The sequence below is a fragment of the Phacochoerus africanus genome, chromosome 4 (genome assembly GCF_016906955.1).
Source record: "Phacochoerus africanus isolate WHEZ1 chromosome 4, ROS_Pafr_v1, whole genome shotgun sequence".
NCBI lineage: Eukaryota > Metazoa > Chordata > Mammalia > Artiodactyla > Suidae > Phacochoerus > Phacochoerus africanus.
In genome coordinates, this window is record NC_062547.1 from 136,911,700 (window position 1) to 136,936,594 (window position 24,895).

Genomic DNA, 24,895 nt, shown 5'->3' on the forward strand with positions numbered 1-24,895 from the left:
GGATCCCGAGTTGCTATGACTGTGGCATAGGCTGGCGGCTACAGATCCGATTGGACCCCTAGCCTTAGAACCTCCATATGCCGCAGGTGCAGCCCTAAAAAGACAAAAAAAAAAGAAAAAAGAAAAATAGGTATCAAAGAATCCACAAACCTGTCCACTAGAAAGATGTCGAAATTTATTGATCAAACAATGTGCCAGATGATGTTCTTCAGTATCCATCACTGTAACAGAAAGAAAAAAAATGGTTGCACAAAACAACCGAGAGGAAAATTTACGTAATCTCTTATATCAGGTATCATATAAACACTTAAGAAGTTGCCACATCTCCAAACAACTCACAGATATTGGCATCACCCCAAACTAATCAACTAATCATTTACCACATGGCTTTCTGTTTGTTTTCCTTTTTTTTAAATAACAGCTTTACTGAGGTAAAATTTATAAATCATACAATTTACCCATTTGAAATATACAGTTCAGTGGTTTTAAATGTTTTTGCCATGGTATCACCACAGTCAAGTTTACAACACTTGCATCATTCCCAAAAAGAGCCCTGTACTGATCGTGGCAATCACTTCATCCTCCCACTTAGGCAGCTGCCAGTCTTCCATCTCTATGGACTTGCCTGTTCCGCGTATTTCCTATTAATGGAGCTATGCACCATGAGGCCCTTTGTGACTGCTTCTTACACCTAGCATAATTTTTGTTGTTGTTGTCAGTAAAGCAAGAGATTTATTAAGGCATCAGAGGGCACAGGCTGAGCTCAAGATGGTGCCAGCCAACATAATGTTTTGTTCAGCCAGTATCTATCAGTATTTCATTACCCTCCTTGTAAGAAATACTTTATTTTTATTTCTCAGTGGTATTCCATTGTATAGTTATGTCTCGTTTTGTTTATCCTTTCATCAGTTGATGAATATATAGGTTGTTTCTACTCTTTGGATATTATGAATAATATTGCTACAAACATTTGAATAGAGGTTTTTGGACTTTTTTCTTTTTTTTAGGGCCGCACCCACAGCATATAGAGGTTCCCAAGCTAGGGGTCAAATTGGAGCTACAGTGGCTGGCCACAGCCACAGCCACAGCAATGCAGGATCCAAGCCACATCTGCGACGTACACCACAGCTCATGGCAACACCAGATCCTTAACCCACTGAGCGAGGCCAGGGATTGAACCCATATCCTCATGCTTCCTAGCGAGATTCGTTTCCGCTGTGCCACAGCGGGAACTCCTGGACCTGTTTTCATTTCTCTCAGGTCTATAAACTAGGGTTTATAACTGGATCATAGTACGTTTAGCTTTTTGAGGAACCACTAAACTTCTCCACCAGAGGCACCATTTTACATTCCTTCCAGTAGTGAATGAAAGTACTGCTTTCTTCACATCCTTGCCAGTACTTGTTACTGTCCTGTCCTTTTTCTTTTAGCCATCTGAGTGAGTGTGATGTGGCATCTCATTGAGTTTTTGATTTGTATTTCCCTGTTGATGAATGATGTTAACATCTTTGCTTGTGCTTATGGGCTGTTAATGGTCTTTGGAGAAATACGTATTTAGATCCTTTTCTCATTTTTAAAAAATTTTTAAAAGTTATTTTTATTTTGGGGGGGGCCGCACCTGCAGCATATGGAGGTTCCCAGGTTAGGGGCCTAATCAGAGCTGCAGCTGCCAGCCTACACCACAGCCACAGCAATGTCAGATCCTTAACCCACTGAGCAAGGCCAGGGATCGAACCCAAGTCCTCATGAATACTAGTTGGGTTCATTACCACTGAGCCACAGTGGGAGCTTCCACCTTTGTGACTCTTAACACTTAGGGAATTCTAAGGGCTTTAGGAACCCTATGCCAGAAATGGGTGAAGACTGAGTATGTATTTCTTATAAACCACAGTGTCACGTCTCATCTTTTTAATGTCCTCTCTGCCATTCTGATAAATGACAAGGATAAGATGTAATTACCAATATGTGGGTGTGTATAAATCATTTTGATACATTTTTCTCTTTTAGGTCTTTCCATTCATACTTTCCATGGGAACTTTTTTGTTCGGTCAACAGACTTACTGTCTTTGCCTAATGTTAACCCAGATGCTGGGTATGCAGTACAGATGTCAGTGGAAGAGAGTCTTACTGACACTCAGTTGGTTTCCTTTCAGTCAGCGCTCTTGTATACATCCAGCAAAGGTAAGGTTTTTTTTGTTTGTTTTATTAATGGCAAAAACACATAACGTGAGATCTATCTTAATATTTTAAGATAGAATATTAAAATGCAGTACTTTTTTTTTTTTTGTCTTCTGTCCTTTTAGGGCTGCACCTGTGGCATATGAAGGTTCCCAGGCTAGGGGTCTAATCGGAGCTGCTGCCGCCAACCTACTCCAGAGCCACAGCAATGCCAGATCCAAGCTACACCACAGCTTACGGGAACGCCGGATCCTTAACCCCCTGAGCAAGGCCAGGGATCGAATCCGCAACCTCATGGTTCCTAGTTGGATTCATTTCCACTGCGCCACGATGGGAACTCCCCTAAAATACTGTATTATTGTCATTCCCATTGTGGCTTAGCGGAAATGAACCCGACTAGTATCCATGAGGATGTGGGTTCGATCCCTGGCCTTGCTCAGGGGGTGAAGGATCCTGTGTTGCTGCAGGCTGTGGCATAGGTTGTAGATGCGGCTCGGGTCTGGTGTTGCTGTGGCTGTGGCTTAGGCCAGTAGCTACAGCTCTCATTTGATCCCTAGCCAGGGAACTTGCATATGCCAAAGGTGTGGCCCTAAAAATAAACAAAACAAAACAAAGCTCTACAAAGAGTGTATAATAGGGAGTTCCCTTTGTGGCTCAGTGGTTAACAAACTCAACTAGGATCCACGAGGATGCATGTTCAATTCCTGGCCCTGATTAATGGATCTGGGGATCTGGCGTTGCCATGAGCTGTGATGTAGGTCTCAGACACAGCTTGGATCCCGCTTTGGATTCCTGTCGTAGGCTGGCAGCTGTAGCTCTGATTCGACCATTAGCCCCTGGGGACTTCCATATGCCCTGAGTGTGGCCCTTAAAAAAAGTTAAAAAAAAAAAAAGTGTATATGGATTTTTAATGAAAACCTTTAGTATTAGAAAGTCAAGGATTTTGTTTTGCTTTTTTTGCCCGTGCCTGTGGTGTATGGAAGTTCCGAGGTCAGGGATTGAATCCAGGTCACAGCTGTGTCCTATGTCAGGATCCTTAACCTGATGCCTAGGTTTCTTTTCTTTGGAGTGTGTGGGGGAGCCGCAGGGACAGCCCATGGAGATTCCCAGGCTTGGGGTCGAATCAGGGCTACTGCTGCTGGCCTACCCCACAGCCATGGCAATTCCAGAACCAAGCTGCGTCGGCAGCCTACACCATAGCTCACAGCAATGCCAGATCCTTAAACCACTGAATAGGGCCAGGGATCAAACCCACATCCTCATGGATACTAGTGAGGTTCATTTCTGCTGAGCTGCAGTGGGAACTCCCTAGATACCATTTATTTGACCAAAGAAGAACATCCCAGTCCTCTTTCTGCCCATTGATTTTTCTTAAAATTAAAAAAAAACTAATATAAAATTGACTTAAAATCTAATCTACCATTTTAACGTATAGTTCTACAAGTTTTGACAAATGTGTGTGTAGCCACCACAATTTAGATATCACCGTCTTTTTTTTTAGAATTTTTGTTTGTTCGTTTTTGTCTTTTGTCCTTTTAGGGCTGCACCCACGGCATATGGAGGTTCCCAGGCTAAGGGTCTAATCGGAGCTGTAGCCACCAGCCTGTGCCAGAGCCACAGCAACGTGGGATCTGATCCGCTTCTTCGACCTACACCACAGCTCGTGGCAATGCTGGGTCCTTATTAACCCACTGAGCGAGGCCAGGGATTGAACCCCAAACCTCATGGTTCCTAGTTGGATTCGTTTCCACTGCACCACGACGGGAACTCTGATATCACAATCTTTTCTATTACCCCAGAAATTTCCTCATAGTCAACCTCTCTCCTGTCCCCAGTGCCTTTGCAAAGATGTCTTATGAATAGAATCATACAGTAGGTAGCCTTTTGTATCTGGCTCTTTCACTTAGGTGATACACTGGAGATTTATCTGTGTTGTTGCATCTGCCAGTAGTTTGTTACTTTTTATTCCTAGGTGGTATTCCATTGTACCCAGTTTGTTGTTTATTCACTTTCCAGTTGATGTACATTTGGGTTGTTTGCAGTTTTGGGTGATTTCAAATATAGCCCTTATAAAACATTTGCATTTGGGTATTTATGTGAGCATAAGTTGTCATTTCACTCGGGTGAATACTTCTTAGTGATTTGGACGAATGACTGGGTTGTATGGTGAGCACGTTTTGACTCTTTAAGAACTTTCCAAACTGTTTCCTGAGCCTCTGTACTGTTTTGCATTCTTCCTTGTAGTATCCGAGAGTTCTAGCTGCTCTGCATCCTCACAAGCATTTGCTGTTATCAGTGTTTAGTTTTTGTTTGTTGTTTTTAGTTTGAGTTTCAGGTGGTTTTTGTTTCTGTTATTAGCCATTTTCATGAAGTATAGTGGTGTTTCTTTTGGTTTTATTTCATGTTTCCCTAATACCTAGTGTTAGATATCTTTTCTTATCCTTACTGTTAGAAATTTAGGGGAGTTCCCATTGTGGCACAGTGTAAATGGATCTGAGTAGTATCCATGAGGATGTGGATTCGATCCCTGGCCTCGGTCAGTGGGTTAAGGATCTGGCATTGCTGTGAGCTGTGGTGTGGGCCAAAAGCTGCAGCTCCAGTTCAACCGCTAGCCTGGAAACTTCCATATGCTGCAGGCGCAGCCCTAAAAAGCAAAAAAAAAGAAAGTATAAAACCTCTCTTCTCTGGAATTTAAATATCAAAACACACTCTAGAACACGTCTTGGAGTAGTGCTGTTGTACAGTATATATATTTTCCCCAAATTATTATTATAAAAAAGTATAAAATAACCAAGATTTTGGGAAAAGAGATTAAGAAGCTATAATGTTACCATCACTTGAATACAATCGCTATTGTCTTTTTAGAAATAATTTGAAGAAAAATAATTTTGTAGTTAAAAGAAATTGGAGTTCCCATTGTGGCTTATTGAAAACAAATCTGACTAGCATCCATGAGGATGCAGGTTCAATCCCTGCCTCGATCAGTGGGTTAAAGATCCGGCATTGCTGCGAGCTGTGGTGTAGGTTGCAGACACAGCTTGCATCTGACCTAGCTGCAGCTGTGGCACAGGCCATCAGCTACAGCTCTGATTCCATCCCTAGACTGGGAACCTCCAGGTGTTGTGAGTGCAGCCCTAAAAAATAAATAAATAAATAAATAATAGTAATAATAAAATAAATAGAACTTTAGAGTTTTCATTAAAGTTTTGATACTATCCTTCTTTACTATATATAATGCTGTTTGGTTCTAAATTGAAAAAAGTGATTTTTCCGAGTAACTTTATTTATTTATTTATTGGCTGTGTCCACAGCATGCAAAAGTTCCTGGCACAATGATTGAATGTACTCCACAGCAGTGACAACTCCAGATCTTTAACTATTAGGCCATTGGGGAACTCCCCAAGTAACTTTAATACAAACTTTTTTTTGTATAGTTGTGCTTCACACACTGTCATTTGTGTGTTTTCTCCAAAGGTGAAAGAAGAATTCGAGTTCATACTTTGTGTTTGCCAGTAGTTTCAACTCTGAATGAAGTCTTTCTTGGAGCTGATGTTCAAGCAATTTCAGGGTTATTAGCCAACATGGGTAAGAATTGTTAAATAACCTATTTTAAATGTGTTGCAAGTAATAGCATTTGAAAAAATCCACATGGTTTTGGAAGATCGCATTGTGGTGCAGTGGAAACGAATCTGACTAGTATCCATGAGGACCTGGCCTTGCTCAGTGGGTTGGGGATCCAGTGTTGCCTTGAGCTGTGGTGTAGGTTGCAGATGTGGCTCCGATCCCAAGTGGCTGCAGCTGTGGTGTAGGCTGGTAGCTGCAGCTCTGATTTGATCCCTAACCTGGCAGCTTCCATATGCTGTGGGTGTGGCCCTAAAAAAAACAACAACACATAATTGTGTTTTCCTTTAAATAATTAGCTTTAAGATCTTAGTGTTTTGGAATTCCTGTTGTGGCGCAGTGGAAACAAATCCAACTAGGAACCGTGAGGTTACGGGTTCGATCCTTGGCCTCGCTCAGTGGGTTAAGGATCCGGCGTTGCCATGAGCTGTGGTGTAGGTTTCAAATGAGGCTCAGATCTGGTGTCGCTGTGGTATAGGCCAGCATCTGTAGCTCTGATTAGACCCTTAGCCTGGGAACCTCCATATGCCTTGGGTGTGACCCTAAAAAGTAAAAAAAAAAAAAGATTGCAGTGTTTTGGATCCAGTATTTGCCTGCTATGTAACTATTTGAATTAAAGGATCTGCTGCAGATAACCTGGTCTTTTTTTTTTTTTTAATTTAAACATCTTTATTGAGATGTAATTTGTTTATTGAGCGAAAAGTGATATGGCAATCACTTAACCCATTTAAGTATACAATCCCATTGTTTTGAGTGTATTTGTTTACAGATTTGTGTGGACATTACCTCAATCTAGTTTTAGAACATTTCTTTCAACTCAAAAAGAACCTCATGCCCATTAACAGTTACTGCTCACTCTCTCCTCTCATGGGCCTTAGGCAACCACTTAACTGCTTTCTGCCTTTTCATCTGACTGCTGGTGGACCTAAATAACCGTGTATAATTGCCTTCTTGGATTTTCTTTTTTTTTGGTCACACCTGTGGCATGTGGAAGTTCCCAGGCCAGGGATCAAACCCAAGCCACTGCAGTGTTACATTGAGGGATGCACCATGAGAGAAATCTGGATGTATATATATATATATATATATATATATATATATATATATATATATATATAGACACCTTTTTCAGTTGGTTCTTGCTCCCTTTCTCTTTTAGGGATGACTGCCAGTAGATCCATGGTAAAGAATGCAGCCTCATTTTAGTCTCATATGTTGTTGAAAGTTATAAATGGTGACCTAAGAAATTTGAGGTTCATTGCCTTTGTCTTGTTGAGTTAGTACATTTTCATTATAGTATGATTATTATCTTTTTAAAATTTTATTTATTTATATTTCTTTTAGGGCTGTACCTATGGCATATGGAAGTTCCCAGGTTAGGGGATAAATCACAGCTGCCAGGGATCGAATCTGTGTCCTCATGGATACTAGTTGGGTTCGTTACCACTGAGCTACAATGGGAACTCCTTTATCTTTATTATCGACAACAACTATTTGTTAGGCGGTCTTTGTGGATTTAAAAAAAAAATCTTCACAACAGCTTGCTTCACAAGTATTAGGTTTTTTTTACTAAATTTGGTTGATCCCAATATGCACTTTTTTCACCTTTTTTTCAAAACCTTGAAAATCAGGATGTCTTCAGTTGATAAAGTCAGGTAATAGTAATCTGCATTCTTTCTTGTTTATGCACAAATTTGGTCATAGTGGTTAATATCACTTCCTTGAGTATTTTTATTACCACATGAATTGAGTGTGGTTGTAGTTTGAGAAATCTTCACAACACTTATTGTGTTTTTAATATTGAAAAAAACTTTTGAGTATGAAGAAAAGCGTATGGAGTGGCATTACCCATGATGAAAATCATCTGAATAGTTCTCTAAGAGCTCTTTCAGTAATATGAAATAATTCTCGGCGTTAAGAAAGCATGTGTGTTTAATGGCAGAGTTTTCTTCTTTCTCAACGATATATGAAATTAAATGGTGGGTTACAATTAATAACATCTTAGATTCAACGAAATACAGTTTTCCAGTTTTACAAATAAGAATACTGAGACTCATTACGGTTAAATTACTTGCAAAATATTTATATTTCTAGGAAATAACGGAACACTGTTTCAAGACAGGTTGGTTTGATTCTCCAAAGTATGTGCTTTTAACTGCTGTGTTTGGTTCCTTGTTTGTGTAATATCTAGAGAATTCATATAATTAAAAAACCGTTTCTGTCCTTAACAGTGAGGTTACTAACCTTCTGTCTTATTTCTCTTTTGACCCTGTCTCAATCTTTCTCAGCTGTTGACAGGTCTGTGACTGCCAGCCTGAGTGATGCTCGGGATGCCCTAGTGAATGCCGTCATAGACTCTCTTTCAGCTTATCGGTCTTCAGTCCTAAGTAACCAGCAGCCTGGACTCATGGTTCCTTTTTCTTTGCGGCTTTTCCCACTGTTTGTGTTGGCTCTCCTTAAACAGGTAATAGAATCAGAACCAGAAACTAACACAGTGAAAATGTTAACAGCCAAAATTTTTGTCCTGTGAGCTACTAAATGTTGAATATAGAACTTTATGCCAGTTATGTTTTCGCAGGACAGGGACCTTAATTCTTATTATGTCTTAAAGGATTTGTAATCAAAGAAGATTACAAAATGCTGATTGAAAGTATGTGCCTTGGGAGTTCCCACTGTGGCTCAGCATATTATAAACCCAACTAGTATCCATGAGGATTTCGGTTCAGTCCCTGGCTTCGCCCAGTGGGTTAAGGATCTGGCTTTGACGTGAGCTGTGGTGTAGGTTGCCAATGCAGCTCGATTCAGCCTATGACCCAGGAACTTCCATTTGCTGCAGGTGCAGCCCTAAAAAGCACAAAAAAATATGCCTTGTTTGTAAGAGATGCCCACCAGGTATTCACAGATGTTATCAGAGATGCAAATGATGACTGATTTTCCAGTTTTTCAAAACAGGAACTGTGTATTTTATTGTTTTTTTTGTTTTTTTTTTTTTACTTTTCTAGGGGCACTTCCCGCAGCATATGGAGGTTCCCAGGCTAGGGGTCCAATTGGAGCTACAGCTGCCAGCCTACACTGCAGCCACAGCAACGCCAGATGCGAGCCACGTTTGCGACCTACGCCACAGCTCACGGCAACGCCGGATCCTTAACCCACTGAGGAAGACCAGGGATCGAACCCGAAACCTCATGGTTGGTTCCTAGTCAGATTCGTTTCCGCCGCGCCACAACAGGAGCTCCTACCCTGACGTTCTTTATCTTCCTTCCTCCTTTATTTTTCTCCATAGCACTTAACACTGACATATCACCTATTTTGCTTGTTTTTTACTCACTTCTCCCTTACTAGGATTTTTATCTTACGCATCTACCACATTGTCCCAACATCTAGAATAGTTCCAAATACATAGCAGCCACTCAGTAAATATTTTTTTAGTGAATAAATGGAACTTTTTTCATTTCCCATACTACTCTTTGCTTAAGAGCCTTTTTGTTATCTGCCTTTCTTTATAGTCAGCACATTTGTTTTAGGCATACTTTCGTTGTTATTATCTGACTCTTTCCATCACCCGGACTGCTTGAAAACTTAACCTCCAAACTTCATTATTCTTCATGGAGCTAATATACCAGTTGAAACTCATAATTACTTATTAACTCTATTCTGCTAAGTAGCTATCCTCAAATTATTAATTTTCCTGATTGATTTGTAAGCTTTATTACATTATTTAATTTCTCTGTGGGAGAAACAAGGAAAGGTAACCACCAGTAATCATCACCCAGCCTTTATAGAACACTTAGAGCTTTGGTTCTTCATATTTCATATATGTCTTTTTTTTTTTTTTTTTGTCTTTTTAGGGCGGCACCCACAGCATATGGAGGTTCCCAGGCTAGGGGTCTAATTGAAGCTGTAGCCCCCGGCCTCCAGCCTATGCCACAGCTATGCAGGATCCGAGCTGCATCTGGGACCTACACCACAGCTCACAGCCATGCTGGATCATCAACCCACTGAGTGAGGCCAGGGATTGAATCCGCAACCTCATGTTTCCTAGTTGGATTTGTATCCGCTGCGCCACCATGGGAACTCCTATGTGTCTTTCTTTTTTCTTTTTTTAGGGCCTCACTGGCAACATATGGAAGTTTCCAGGCTAGGGGTCAAATTGTAGCTGCAGCTGCTGGCCTGCACCACAGCCACAGCAATGTCAGACCCCAGCTGAGTCTGCAACTTACGCCACAGCTCGTGGCAACACTGGTTCCTTAACCTACTGAGCGAGGCCAGCAGCTGAACCCGCATCCTCATGGATACTACTTGGGTTTGTTACTACTGAGCCACAACGGGAACTCCTTACTTAGATTTTTATATCACTTTTGCTGTATGATACTGTTTAGATCTATTTCATTGATTAGGAGATAGAAGCCAGAGAGATTAAATAACTTTTCCATGGTCAGATCATTAATTTGTCAAGACTTTAAGGTGGGACTATATAGCCACAATTTAATAGATGTTTGACTAATTAAAATATATATTTGAAAGAGTAATAGTAAATTCGTTAATTCTGTCTGAAAATACTTTTTTAACAGCTGAAATTTGCAAAGTTTTATATGTACTTGTTAAATGCTTTTTTTTTTTTTTTTTTTGATGAGGATTTGTTTTTTGTTACAGAAGTCATTTCAGACTGGGACAAATGCACGTCTGGATGAGCGAATTTTTGCTATGTGTCAGGTGAAAAATCAGCCCTTGGTTTACCTTATGCTTACCACTCATCCCAATTTGTATAGAGTTGACAATCTCTCAGATGAGGTAAGATTGATTGATTTTCTACTGACTTTTACTTGGTTTATAAGCCTAACTATATTGAATCCATTGCAGAAATAAAGAAAAGTATTCTCTTTTTAAAAACTTTTCATTTATTCCTTTACTAAGTTTATATAAAGAAATTTTGGTTTGGGAAGCTCCTGAAAATAGTGCCTTCATTTAAGTTATTATTTGAGGGGAGGGGGCCTGTGCCTAAGGCATACGCAGGTTTTTGGACCATGGATCAAACTTGAGCCATAGCAGTGACAACACCAGATCCTTAACCTGCTAAGACACTAGTGAACTCCCCCATTTAAGTTAATATGGCAAAAAACATTATTGTTTATTTAAGACAAATCTTCAGAGCAGATCAAAGTAATCTGAAGACGTTGTTGGAATTCCCTAGTGACTCAGTGGAGTGAGGATACGACGTTGTCATTGCTGTGGCTTGGGTGGCTGCTGTGATGTGGGTTCGATTCCTGGCCCTGGAACTTCCACATGCCATGTGCCCAGCCAGGAAAAAAAGAGAGAGATTGACTAGAGCAGTCTTTGATTTATTTATTTGAACAGATTGGTGTGAAAGGAGTATCTTCAAATGAATTTACACCTAGGTCAATGTTCAGTATAACAGTGTTCTTAAAGAAAAAATATTTATCTAAGTTGTATCATTATTTTCCCTTGATAGGAAATTTACTTGCGTTGAAGTCACAAGCATGAAAATGTTAAATCAAAATTCTTTTTTCTACATCATGATCAAGTTAGGATATATATGTTGGAAGTAATACTTTTGGTTAAAAATCTCTCAGAGTTTAAAGTTTTTAAGATATCTTGGGTGTATAAAAGAGAAATTGCCTATAAAATTTGAGGTAACTTTTTTTGCAAATGAAAACAGTTGATGACATCATTAATTTGCATTATGAAAATAATAACTCCAGATTAATCTTGTGTTTGACACATTCAACTAACTGGGCCTACCTTTTCTTCACTGTAGAAAATGGAAAAATAACATAAAAATACAAATACAATATATTGTATGTCTATAATATGAAAGAAAGAAAGAAAGAAGAAAAATCAATCATAATACATACATTCAAAAACAAGCACTCCTCTGATTTTCAGCGGGGTATTTATCAGGCTCTCTTGTTTGTAAGTAAGCTTAGGAAAGAAAGGGGTTGATGTGCCACTCAGAAACAAACCATAGGAAAGGCGAGGGTACAGCTAAATTCAGGTCTAGTCTTATATTCATAGCCTCAGACCAGACTTTCTACAACCTGGAAAACAGAGCCACTCATAGTTTTCTGTCTTTACCACCAGGGAAAGACAAACCTCTCTTTTCTGAGTTCAGTGTTTTAAATTAAAGTATAGTTGATTTACAGTGTTGTGCCAATTTCTGCTGTACAGCAAGAAATCATATATCATATATATATATGATGGTCTAGCCCAAGTGACTCGATACAGTTCCCAGTGTTATACAGTAGACCGTCACTGCTTATCCATTCTAAATGTAATGGTTTGAGGGAGTTCCCATCAGGGCACAGCAGAAACAAATCCGACTAGGAACCATGAGGTTTCAGGTTCAATCCCTGGCCTCGCTCAGTGGGTGAAAGATCCAGCGTTGCCTTGAGCAGTGGTGTAGTTTGCAGACACGGCTCAGATCTGGCGTGGCTGTGGCTGTGGCTGTGGCATAGGCCGGCGGCTACAGCTCCAATTAGACCCCTAGCCTGGGAACCTCTATATGCCAAGGGTGTGGCCCTAAAATTAAATAAATAAATAAATGTAATGGTTTGAATCTACTAACTCTAAATTCCCAGTCCATCCCACTCACATTAATTTCTGATTGGCCATATTGGGGTTATAGGCTCTCTTGCTCCCCACATACCCTAAGGCCAGAAGTCTTAAGGTACTGTGATTAATAGTTCCTGGTAGAGCTAAAGCTTCCTCACAAGGGAATACCTGTTGGTAGATCATTGTTTTATTTACTTTCCTCCTTAGATAAGGTTTAAATTTTTTTTTTTTTTTTGTCTTTTTAGGGCTGCAACCACGGCATATGGAGGTTCCCAGGCTAGGGGTTGAATGGGAGCTGTAGCCACCAGGCTACGCCACAGCCACAGCAACGCCAGATCTAAGATGCGTCTGCAACCTGCACCGTAGTTCACGGCAACACCAGATCCTTAACCCACTAAGCAAGGCCAGGGATCGAACCCATGTCCTCATGGATACTAGTCAGATTTGTTTCTCTTGAGCCATGACAGGAACTCCCAAGGTTTAACTAAGTATTGAGTTTTAGTACTTAAATCAGCTTTTAGTCAAAGATGGTTATGAATATTTAAAGTTGTGTGTTTGTGTGTCTGTGTTTTAAGATAGCAGTATTATAGTCAATTATAAATGAGAAGCTTCCATTTCTGGCCTTAATAAATAAACGTTCCTGCCGTGGTACAGTGGGTTAAAGATCTAATCATCTGTTATTATTAACTAAATTCCAGACTTTATTTGGATCTCAATAGATGTCATTTGTCTGTTCAGTATACATGTATGTTGACTGTATTTATTGTATTAGTTTTTAAAATAATGATTAAGATCAGAAATTAATTTGGCTTTACTGAGATTCACAGCTTTGTTTAGATAAGTGATACATATTTCTTCCTCTTCTTTATATTTAAATATGAATAATTGTGGTTTCAGAGGTAACCATTCATTGAAAATAGTTTTTGTGTTTAATTGTGGCTCCCTATTACCTGTGTCTTAAAGCTTTAATCTTTTGCTTAATTCTTTAGGGAGCAATCAACATCAATGATCGCACTATACCTCAGCCGCCTATTCTTCAGCTTTCAGTGGAGAAGCTGAGCAGGGATGGAGCTTTCCTCATGGATGCTGGCTCTGTGAGTAGTCTTGACTGAGTGGGATTCTTCTCTCTGCACTCTACTCCCTTTATTCCTCTTCATATCTCTCTTGGGAGGTCCCACTGTGGTGCAGTGGGGTAAGGATCTGGCATCATCACTGCTGTGGCGTGGGTTGTATCCCTGGCCCCAGAGCATCTGCATTTCACGGACATGGCCAAGAAAAGACATAGTTAGTGGTTAAAGGTGAGTCAACAGCTGACTGTTAAGCTACATCTTTTCTTCCTCTCCCCAGGTACTAATGCTGTGGGTTGGAAGAAATTGTGGACACACTTTTCTCAGCCAAGTTCTAGGAGTTGAAAACTATGCATTAATTCCACAGACTATGGTAAGACTCTGTCATTATAGTGATTCTAGTAGATAGATTTAAAAGGCACTTCAAATGTGGCAAATACATGAAAATCCTATTTTGAAATCATAGCATAATATTCCAAAAAAGAATATTTCCAAAAAAGAAAGTGTTCCTATACATTGTTTCTCTTTCAATTGAAAATGTTCATCTTATATTTTAAACACACTCTTTAGGTTAGTTTGCATCTTTGACTTAATCATTCTTTTTTTTTTTTTGTCTTTTTTGCCATTTCTTGGGCCGCTCCTGTGGCATATGGAGGTTCCTGGGCTAGGGGTCGAATCGGAGCTGTAGCTGCCAGCCTACACCAGAGCCACAGCAACGCAGGATCCGAGCCATGTCTGCGACCTACACCACAGCTCACGACAACGCCGGAACCTTGACCCACTGAGCAAGGGCAGGGATCGAACCCGCAACCTCATGGTTCCTAGTCAGATTCGCTAACCATTGCGCCACAACGGGAACTCCCGCCTTAATTATTCTTATATGTGTATAGTATTTTAGAAAAAAAGTAATGAATTTAGTTTATGGCCAAAAAAAATGTTTGCTGCTATTGGCATTAGTGTGAAGGCTCTTTTGTCCCTGCGTTTTATGTTTTTGGCAAGTGATTTCCTTGTTCTTTGGCAGGGTCCTTTTAACTGCTGCTTTGGAGTAATAACTAAGCTAATTGTCACAAATAATTTGTAACCAGTGTCAGATGGATTTATATTGATTATTAGACAATGAATAATAAGTATTTGAAAATAACACATGAGAAAGCATGTGTTAAACTATATAGCATTTGGATAGTTGTGAATTTTAAAGTTAGAATTAATTGTGTTATGGTCCTATGTAGTGTCATATTTTTCAGTTTCAACTAAATTTGTCACCAACTTCGGAATATGTTTTATGTCAACATCATTTCATATTTTTGGGTTTATAAACTTCTGTAAACTTCATTTATGGAAGTTATTAGGAGATTTATATATTTAAAAGACATATATGTTAGGATTCTATCTAGGATAAACACTAGCTTTCTGAGTAAAATGGCTGGTCTGAATGACTAGGCATTTAAGTAATGAGGGGTTAAATTATTTTATTGGGAATAACTACTTGAATTCTACATGAAGATAAGAGGTAGGATGTTCTTCTAGATCAGGGCTTGGCAAACTGTGCCCGAGGTGGCCAGTCACCTGTTTTGGTAAATAAAGTTTTATTGGAACGTAGCCGTGTCCAGTTATAGATTGTAGTCCATGGCTACTTCAGTGGAACAGTGGCAGAATTGAGAAGTTGCAGCAGAGACAAAATGATCTGCAAGCCTAAAGTGTCTATTCTCTGTCCCTTTAAGAAGTTTGCCTGCCCCTTTCTTGAAAATTGTAGTATGCGGAATCTCTTCCCAGACTTCCTAAAAGTTATTTAATCTCTCTGGCATCTAGTTCCTAATAGTGAAATAGATCTAAACACTCTTATATAGCAACAGTGATGTAAAAATCTAAATAAGGAGTTCCCGTTGTGGCTCAGTGGTAACAAACCTGACTAATATCCATGAGGGTGCAGGTTTGATCCCTGGCCCCACTCAGCGAGTTAAGGATCTGCTGTTGCCATGAGTTATGGTGTAGATTGTAGACATGGCTCTGATCCTGAGTGGCTGTCACTGTGGCGGTGGCCAGAGACTACAGCTCTGATTCGACCCCTAGCCTGGGAACTACCATATGTCGTGAGTGTGGCCCTAAAAAAACTAAAAAAAGACCAAAAAGTAAGAAGGAAAGAAAGATAGAAAAAACACTGTGGATGATATGTTAGAGTTATAATTAGAATAAATGGATGTTTCTGGCTTTTGTTTAATAGACAGACCTTCCAGAACTTGATACACCAGAATCCGCTAGAACAATAGCTTTCATCTCCTGGCTTAGAGAGCAGAGACCGTTTTACCCAATACTTTATGTAATAAGGTAAGTTGAATTTTTCACTTGCTGATAGTAAAACAGTTTGTTTGGCCTTGCAAGGACCTGTTTTGAGTAATTGATACGTGTGACCTTTTGCTTAAGCAAAAAAACCCTTTAGAAGTATGGAGAAGAAAAAAAATTTTTGCAATAATAAGTAGTACTATGAAATATGATTAAAAAAATAATAAATAGGGAGTTCCCTTTGTGGCGCAGTGGAAACGACTCCGACTAGTAACCATGAGGTTGCAGGTTCGATCTCTGCCCTCAGTGGGTTAAGGACCCAGCATTGCCATGAGCTGTAGTATAAGTCGAAGATGCGGCTCGGATCTCCTGTTGCTGCTGCTATAGCATAGGCCAGCAGCTGTAGCTCCAGTTCGACCCATAGCCTGGGAACTTCGATGTGGTGCGGGTGCGGGCCTAAAAAGCAAAAAAAAAAAAAAAAAAATTGTTGGAGTTCCCGGTGTGGCTCAGTGGCTAACGAATCTGACTAGCATCCATGGGGAGGAAGGTTCGATCCCTGGCCTTGCTCGGAGGGTTGAGGATCCAGCGTTGCCGTGAGCTGTGATCTAGATCACAGACACGGCTCGGATCCCACGTTGCTGTGGCTGTGGTGTAGGCCAGCAGCTACAGCTCCTGTTAGACCCCTTGCCTGGGAACCTCCATATGCCACGGGGGCAGCTGTAAATAAAAAGAAAAAAAATTAATAATAAGTAGTACTAAATTATGCTTTATATCCAGTTACTAGTGAGATGTATGTCAAAAGCTTTCTGACAGATCCACTGTTTATTTTACTGTTACACTTTGTGTAATGTATTTGTCTTTTATTCCTAAGGGATGAGAGTCCAATGAAAACAAACTTCCTTCAAAACATGGTAGAAGACAGAACAGAATCTGCACTATCATACTATGAATTCCTCTTGCATATACAACAGCAAGTAAATAAATGAAGATTACTTGACTTAGTAATTTCTAAGGAAAGTCACGATAATGTGGAACACCTGAAAATGTGTAATGCCCTCCTTTCCTATTAAGTTTGTGGACTGATGTGATGATTATATGTTCTCACTGTGATTTCAACAAGCTATAGCAAATAAAGGACCACAGCAGAGAATCAAACATGCAACTCTGAAATACTGTATTTTTCAAATCAAAACACATCCGCGTATGATTGGATACCTTTTTTCCTTTGCTGCCAATTATGTTTCAGTTGTTAAGGACTGAAATAAGACAATATCACAGAGGCAAAGTACAGTTTGTAAAATAAAGACTTATGTGTTCCAAGTGACTATTTCTCTTTTTTCCTGAATTTTTGGCTGCTACATTTAAAACCTCACAAGACTAAATGTTGCAGGGAAATTACAAATCTATTGATAATGGTCTTTTTAAAATCAAAAAATTTCTTAAGTAACTAAATGTAGAAAAACTAGAGTCCATCCCCCACAGCTTTTTTGTTTTTTAAGGAAGAAACAGGATCATCATGTTAGCTAAAACTCTAGCGTAGCTTGAGAGAATATGAAGTGATACAGTCAAGCTTTAAAATCTGTCAGTATTTCTCTATACTTGAAGAACAAAGTCACTGAAGTGAAAGCTATGAATAAGTGGTTTTCTGCTTGGTTGGACACTATCTTATTCTGCAGTGAAAAGAATCTGAGCTCTCCTCATAAATACATTGGGACTGGGACTGGCAATGATGATAGGGAGATGAGAAACTTATTTTGATCCTTTAAGTGGGTTTTATTTGGTACATTTCTGCTCTGTGGTATCTAATAAAAGCATTATATTGGTGAAATGAGTATGAATGAAAGAAATGCTGTCTCAAATGCATCAGTAACATTTTTCTAAGAAATTTAATAATTAAATTGGAAGCCACTCATAAGATATTTATTCTTGGATATTAAAACGTACTGAAGCATGAATGCTTCTGTTTGGTTTAGTGGATATTATGTAAATCCACAATATGGAAGTTATGAAAGAAACTTGATTTCTGAACATGCTCAAAAACTGCTTTTTTGATTCGGCCAGAAAAATCTTATAGTCAAAACTCTTGAGTGAATTTTGTTTACAGATAGGTAAATTACACATTTGTATATTTAAAGTGCTGTGATAGAATATCTTTAAAGAGTTTGGCCCAGTTTTCACAGATTCATTTTGTCTTGTTTGAACATCTTAAAGTAAACGTTGTTCATGAGTAATACTTGCTGAATAAATTTTTGGTTTTTTGTTTTAATGGGTTAGAAAAAATGTGTTTACAATCTTGATTTCATATGATCACCAATGAAATAGTAACTTTCAGGTTTACATCAGTATGAGCTGACTTTAACTGAATTGTTTTGGGATAGGGAAATACAGGTCCCACGAGTATATACACTACTGCTTACCAGGCAGATCAGAATAATTGTGTTCTATAAAAGTACTATCTCCCTTAAGCAGTGTTAAGGTTTATTTTCAGTATACTAGTGGTACAATGAACTGGAAATTTTCTTGAAAGCTGCTTCATTGTTAGGAAGCAGTTTTCAAACTGGGGATAATTAGAATACATTTATATTTTTCCCTCTTCTAAAGAAACGGAGAGTCCTTATTATGCACTGTTGCTTTGTATAAAGTAAAATTCTGTTCATAATGTGAATTTTAAATGTTGATATGCTAGTCCTTTTTTGATAGTAGTAAAGAATCTTCCAGAGGGAAAAGTTTGTGCTTCTAGGGACAATAATCTTTGTGCCTCACTTCATCCCTAAGTGGGTATGACTCTTCTTATTACCATATGCTTTGTTAGTATATTTTACAAATTTGCTTTAAAAAATTATTTTAGATATTGTGTAACATGTGCAATCAGAATAATTTTATAATAGCCAGGTCATAAAAAAACTTTACTTTAGTACAGATTCACTATATTTGTTCTCCCAGTAATGAGAGAATGAATGAACCTTTTGGAGATACTGATATTAAGCAATTGTTTTTTGCAATATTGAATGTGTTTTTTAGTTTAGTTTGTTTTTTTTTCTCCAGTAGGGCACTACCTGCTATCTCATCTTGTATTACTTTTTGACATAAAGCAACTAATCTTTACAGTATGCCATATTTTTTTTATTGTAGTTGTAAATTATGAAAGATCCTTGAATTTTCTATAGATCTACAACTACTAAAGTAACTGACAAGGGCAATCTTGGTATTTAAATCTGAGCATGGCAATTCTACCATAAAAAGCACTCTATTTTTCTAATTTCTAGGATTTTTAAAATAACATTTCTCTGTCTGACACATTAATATTCACTCAAGCTGTACCATTTATTTTAGTTTGCATATATTTCACTGTTTTAATTTAATATGATGTATTGAGTCTAATAGACTGTTTTTCAATAATTAGAATAAAAGATTTTCTTCTAATCAGAGATGCATAACAGCTATTATCTAGGGGACCACCAAATGTGATTTCAGAATTTCGTTAACTATTACAAATATAATCCTTATATAGAAATTTTAATTTTGTAAAGTAGTGTATAATATTGTAACATTAAATTCTTGTTTTCAGATTCAAATATGTATTGATCTTCAATGTGCTGTGTTAAATCTTGCTTCTCTTAAATGTTAGAGACAAGATTTGTCTTCCTTTTTACAGTTTGTAATTTTCACTGTTTTATTCCTGTAAAAAAAAAAAGTCATTTGTAACCCATGCAAATAATCGTTTGAACTGTGCTAACTTATCAGTTTGGCTATTCAATAAAGTTAATTGAACGAACTTACATATTGTGATTATTTAAATTGATATGAATAACTTGTAGTCACTGAGTAGTGCTATATTGTGCATCCAAATTAAGTCAATAGGATGCTATTGCCAAAGGTGCTTTAAATCTAAGTCAATGTCTGGAGGGTCATAATCCAATTTTTTTTTTTTTTTACAGCCACATGCTCACTCCTAAAATTCTAGATTGAGGAGTTCCCTGGTGTCTCAGCAAGTTAAGGATCCTACATTGTCACTGCTGTAGCTCGGGTCATTGCTATGATACAAGTTCAATCCGTGGTCTCATAACTTCTGCATGCCATAGGCAGGGCCAATAAAATAAAATTCTAGATTGAAAGGTTTTTAATTTTTTATTTTTAATTTTCATTATGTTTAAGATACTACTCATGTTCTTGTGGACCCTTTTGTTATGGATGCCTACTGCCTAACTGTTCATTTGAAGATAATCTGTTAGCTTTTAAGATTTTTCCTTTATCATGAATATTCCAAGTATAATAGTTTATTGTTTATCCTGCTTGTTTTTCAGAGCAAGTTTTACTCTGAAGATCCTTGTCTGTCTTCAGTTCTGGAAAATTCTCTCTTTTGGCCACAGCATGAGGAAGCTCCTGGGCCAGGAATCAAACCCATGCCACAGCAGTAACCCAAGTTGCTGCAGTGACACCAGATCCTTAACTCACTGTGCCACAAGAGAATTCCTCAGTTATTTTTTAAAGTATTATTTACTTTTAAAGTTTAGGTGTAGTTGACATGTTATTTTTAAAATATTTGCTTCTCTATCATTCCTTCTAGTCTTTACCTTCAGAATTCCTTTTTATTTATTTTTTTCTTTTTTGGCCACCCTTTGGCATATGGAGTTCCTGATCCAAGCCACAGTTGCGACTGACACCACAGCTTCAGGAACATTGGATCCTTAACCTGCTGTGCTGGTCAGGGTTCAAACCTGTGTACCAAGTCCTCTAAAAACTGCCAATTCCATTGCTCCACAGCGGGAACAATTCACAATCAATTTTAGATAGATGTTTTCACTAAGTCCTTTTGTGACTATGTCCAGATTGGAGTTTATTGAATTTTTTATTGTTTTTTTATTTATTTTGCTTTTTAGGACCATTTAATCTGTTGAATTTATTTATTTATTTATTTATTTATTTAGATGTTTAGGGCTGTACCTGCGGCCCTAAACATATGGAAGCCTGCAGCATATAGAAGTTACCAGGATGAATCAGAGCTGTAGCTGCTGGCCTATGCCACAGCCACAGCAACACAGGATCCAAGACATGTCTGCATTTTACACCACAGCTCGTCACAGTGCCGGATCCTTAACCCACTGAGTGAGGCCAGGGATCAAACTTGCATCCTCATGGATACTAGTCAGGTAAATTTCTGAGCCACAATGGGAACTCCTCATCTACTGAATTTTATATTTACAACTTTTGAAAATTAATTTCTGCCTATTTTGTTCAATAATGTATTAAAATTTCTATAATGCTCTAGTCAATTCCAATTTTTTTTTTTTCGGTTTTTGTTGTTGTTGTTGTTTTTGTCTTTTTGCCATTTCTTGGGCCGCTCCCGCGGCATATGGAGCTTCCCAGGCTAGGGGTTGAATTGGCGCCATAACCACCAGCCTACACCAGAGCCATAGCAACACAGGATCCGAGCTGCATCTGCAACCGACACCACAGCTCACAGCAACGCCGGATCCTTAACCCACTGAGCAGGGCCAGGGATCCAACCCGAAACCTCATGGTTCCTAGTCGAACTCACTAACCACTGTACCACGACGGGAACTCCCAATTCCAATTTTTAATGTGGCTGGCAGAATTTAAATGTGTAGGTCACAGAGGTAGCTCGGATCTGGTGTTGCTGAGGCTGTGGCACAGGCGGCAGCTACAGCTCCTATTCGACCCCTAGACTGGGAACCTCCATATGCTACGTGTTTTTTTAGGTGCAGCCCTAAAAAAACAAAAAAAGAAAAAAAAGAAAGAAAGACCCAATATTAGCATACCTAAACAATGCTAGGTTCAAATAAAAATTACATGTAAAACTCATTGAAGGAGTTCCCGTCATGGCTCATCTGTAATGAACCCGACTAGAATCCATGAGGTCGCTAGTTTGATCCCTGGCCCTGCTCAGTGGGTTAAGGATCTGGTGTTGCCTGAGCTGTGGTTGTAGGTCACGGATGAGGCTTGGATCTGGCGTTGCTGTGTTGTGGGCCAACAGCTGCAGCTATGGTTCAACCCCTAGCCTGGGAAATTCCATATGCTGTGAATGTGGCCCTAAAAAAAAAAAAAAAAAAAAATTGAAAATGCAGGTTTTTGGTTTTTTTGGTCTTTTGTCTTTTTAGGGCCACACCCTGAGCATATGGAAGTTCCCAGGTTAGGAGTCTAATCAGAACTGTTACCACTGGCCTACGCCACAGCCACAGCAACTTGGGATCTGAGCCACATCTGCAACCTACACCACAACTCAGGGCAAGCCAGATCCTTAACCCACTGAGTGAGGCCAGGGATTGAACCTGCAACCTCATGGTTCCTAGTCAGATTCGTTTCCACTGCACCACGACAGGAACTCCTGAAAATGCTGTTTTGTCATTTCCTCTAAAAGAAAATTTTTCAGCAATTATTCAAGTATATTTAATCTAACGCTCCCAAGGCTAGACTTATGGCAAAGTGAAAAAATTTTTAATAGGAGATGGGCTGTGTTTGCCTTTGTAAAGTATATAGTGAAGGAGATAGAAATTAATACAATAATATGCACAAGTATGCACATCATTTATCAAAGAACCACACATACCACTGAGGGAAGCACTAGGAAGTTTAATAACTATGGAAAGCTCACAGGGAAAATGGCTCCCAAGAAATAAGTAAGCACACAATATCAAATCTTGACACTTGAAATTCTTGCCAGACTACATCAGCCATCATACACATCTATCTAAAGAAGCAAAATATTCATTGGCTTCTATATACTACCTCAAGTGAAAAAATCTTTTTGTTTATCCTGAAATTGTATTTGGTCTTTACTCATCAGGACTTTACCTCATCAAGTTCTGCACATTTATTACTATTAATGCTTTCAATGGTAGAATTTTCTAAGCCACAATCTGGGCCTCAGAGATGTAGATCTGTACAGATATACAGGGGAACACTTTCTTTCTTTCTTTTTCCCTCTCTTTTTTTTTTTTTTTTGTCTTTTTAAGCCATTTCTTGAGCCAATCCCTCAGCATATGGAGATTCCCAGACTAGGAGTCCAATCGGAGCTGTAGCCACCAGCCTGCACCAAAGCCACAGCAACCCGGGATGCGAGCCGCGTGTGCAACCTACACCACAGCTCACGGCAACGCCGGATCGTTAACCCACTGAGCAAGGGCAGGGACCGAACCCGCAACCTCATGGTTCCTAGTCGGATTCGTTAACCACTGCGCCACGACGGGAACTCCAAGGGGACATTTTCTAATACTTTAAAATTATTAACTAGGGCATGTCCCTGAGATTTAGCTTTCATCCAATTAAGGGGGATCTTTCAATGTTGATACTTGAGCTCCTTATGTTATTGAACCAAAAGATAAGGTAAAATTCCTGGGGCCTAGTGGTTAAGATCACTTTGGCGAGGGTTCAATCCCTGATCTGGGAACTAAGATGTCACATCAAGCTGCATGATGAAAAAAAAGGTGTTCATTTTGTTCATTTTTTGTTTTTGTTTCTTTGCTTTTTGGGGGGCCGCCCCGGAGGCATATGGAAGTTCCCAGGCTAGGGGTCGAATGGGAGCTGTGGCTACGGCCACAGCCACAGCCATAGCCAGAGCAATGTGGGACTGCATCCACATCTGCAACCTGCACCACAGCTCATGGCAAAGCCTGATCCTTACCCCACTGAGCGAGGCCAGGGATAGATCCCACATCCTCATGGATACTAGTTGGGTTTATAACCCACTGAGCCACAAGGGGAACTCCTTGTTCATTGGCTTAACACTTGTTTCCAAAATCCTTTGTCTGCGACAGGGTCAGGTGACTAAACAGTTAAAAATAGCATTTTATTACCTTCTAAGTAGGGTTTCACCAACTTCCTGATTTTGAGCAGACTTGTGCAGCAAGATCCATTGCAGAGGCTACACTAGGTTGCTTCACCCCCTGGCCTCTGATGTAAACTGGCCACGTCGTCCATGAAGCAAGAGCTGTTGAGGGATTCAACTCCTTTATTAATTTACTCACTCAAATAGTTATTACTTAGCGCCAGGGCTGAACGACGACTTCTGTGGGCCCTCGGTACTCTGTTTTCGTGGGCTCTCTCCTCCATAAACACATTCCTAAAATTATATTTTATGACTCTGTTGGTATGGGAATGACTATAATCCAAGCTGGATTTGTCACTATATAAAAATTATGACATATTTCTTCTGATTTTAAAAGAAAATCAAATGAAAACATTTTCTTAGGTTCCTATTGCTGGCCCTTAACATGGCCTAACGATTAAGTCTGTCTTGCTGAGCACTCACTATTCCAGCCGTCAACCAAATAGTGCATGTCTTCATGGAGCCTTACGTTTTACTTAATGAGAAAACAGACAATAAACAAAAAAGTACATTTAGCCTGTGAGTCGGTTGTAAGTATTAAGGAGAAAAAGCAGATAAGGAGAATAAGGAGTGTTGAGAGGGGGTGGTAATTTATTTTATTTTTGTCTTTTTTTTTTGCTTTCTTTTAGGGCCACGCTCACTGCATGTGGACGTCCCCAGCTAGGGGTTGAATCAGAGCTGTAGCCCCACAGCCACAGCAAGGCCGGATCGGAGCTGCATCTGCGACCTAAACCACAGCTCAAGGCAACGCGGGATCCTTAACCCACTGAGCGAGGCCAGGGATCCAACCTACGTCCTCATGGATGCTAGTCAGATTCGTTACCCCTGAGCCATAATGGAAACTCCTAAGGGGTGGTAATTTAAAGAGAATGGACAGAGGAGACTTCAATGGGAGAATCTTGAACAAAGACAGGCGAAACAAACTAGCCATGTACTTGGGGGAAGCGCAGTGACAGATGAGGAATCAGCACCAAGAACAAACCCCAAACGCCCAGAGCTCCCAGAAGCGTCACTCTCGGAGTTAACCTCTTCCCCAGGCCAATACGCAAGGCCGCAGGAGGTCACCGGAAACCAGTACCTGCCGCTGCAACCTCCATTTTGCTTCCTGGCACCACCGAGGAGCGGTCGTCTATTTCTCGTTCCTATCCGGTCCCCTTGCGTCAGGCTAGGTGCCGCTTTTCTTCACCTCCGACTGACCTGCAGGAAGACCGAGTCGCGGGGAAGAGAAATAGCGAGAGCCAGCCCTGCCCAAGGAATTGGGACGGCCACCGATGCCCTCATTCAAGATGGCGGCGCAAGCCTCGCGTTTGGCCCCGTCAGGCGGCGCGCGTGC

The 24,895-nt window shown here is 39.6% G+C and overlaps 1 protein-coding gene and 1 long non-coding RNA gene across 4 annotated transcripts in view; one reads left to right on the top strand and one right to left on the bottom strand.

Moving 5' to 3' along the window:
* Nucleotides 1-19,494, top strand: part of SEC24A (SEC24 homolog A, COPII coat complex component) — a 66,163-nt gene extending 46,669 nt beyond the window's left edge. For all 3 annotated transcript variants that reach the window (XM_047778653.1, XM_047778654.1, XM_047778655.1), the window contains 8 exons: nucleotides 2,008-2,181; nucleotides 5,653-5,763; nucleotides 8,088-8,263; nucleotides 10,453-10,590; nucleotides 13,359-13,463; nucleotides 13,717-13,809; nucleotides 15,658-15,761; nucleotides 16,588-19,494. In XM_047778653.1, coding sequence (XP_047634609.1) covers nucleotides 2,008-2,181; nucleotides 5,653-5,763; nucleotides 8,088-8,263; nucleotides 10,453-10,590; nucleotides 13,359-13,463; nucleotides 13,717-13,809; nucleotides 15,658-15,761; nucleotides 16,588-16,702 — 1,016 coding nt within the window. In that variant the 3' untranslated portion in view covers nucleotides 16,703-19,494. The remainder of the gene's footprint in view (nucleotides 1-2,007; nucleotides 2,182-5,652; nucleotides 5,764-8,087; nucleotides 8,264-10,452; nucleotides 10,591-13,358; nucleotides 13,464-13,716; nucleotides 13,810-15,657; nucleotides 15,762-16,587) is intronic.
* Nucleotides 154-24,886, bottom strand: LOC125126356 (uncharacterized). Its single transcript, XR_007134606.1, has 3 exons — nucleotides 24,641-24,886; nucleotides 13,390-13,619; nucleotides 154-221 (listed from the first exon to the last, which is right to left on the bottom strand). It is a non-coding gene; the product is annotated as an uncharacterized LOC125126356 (long non-coding RNA).
* Nucleotides 24,887-24,895: the final 9 nt, after the last annotated feature.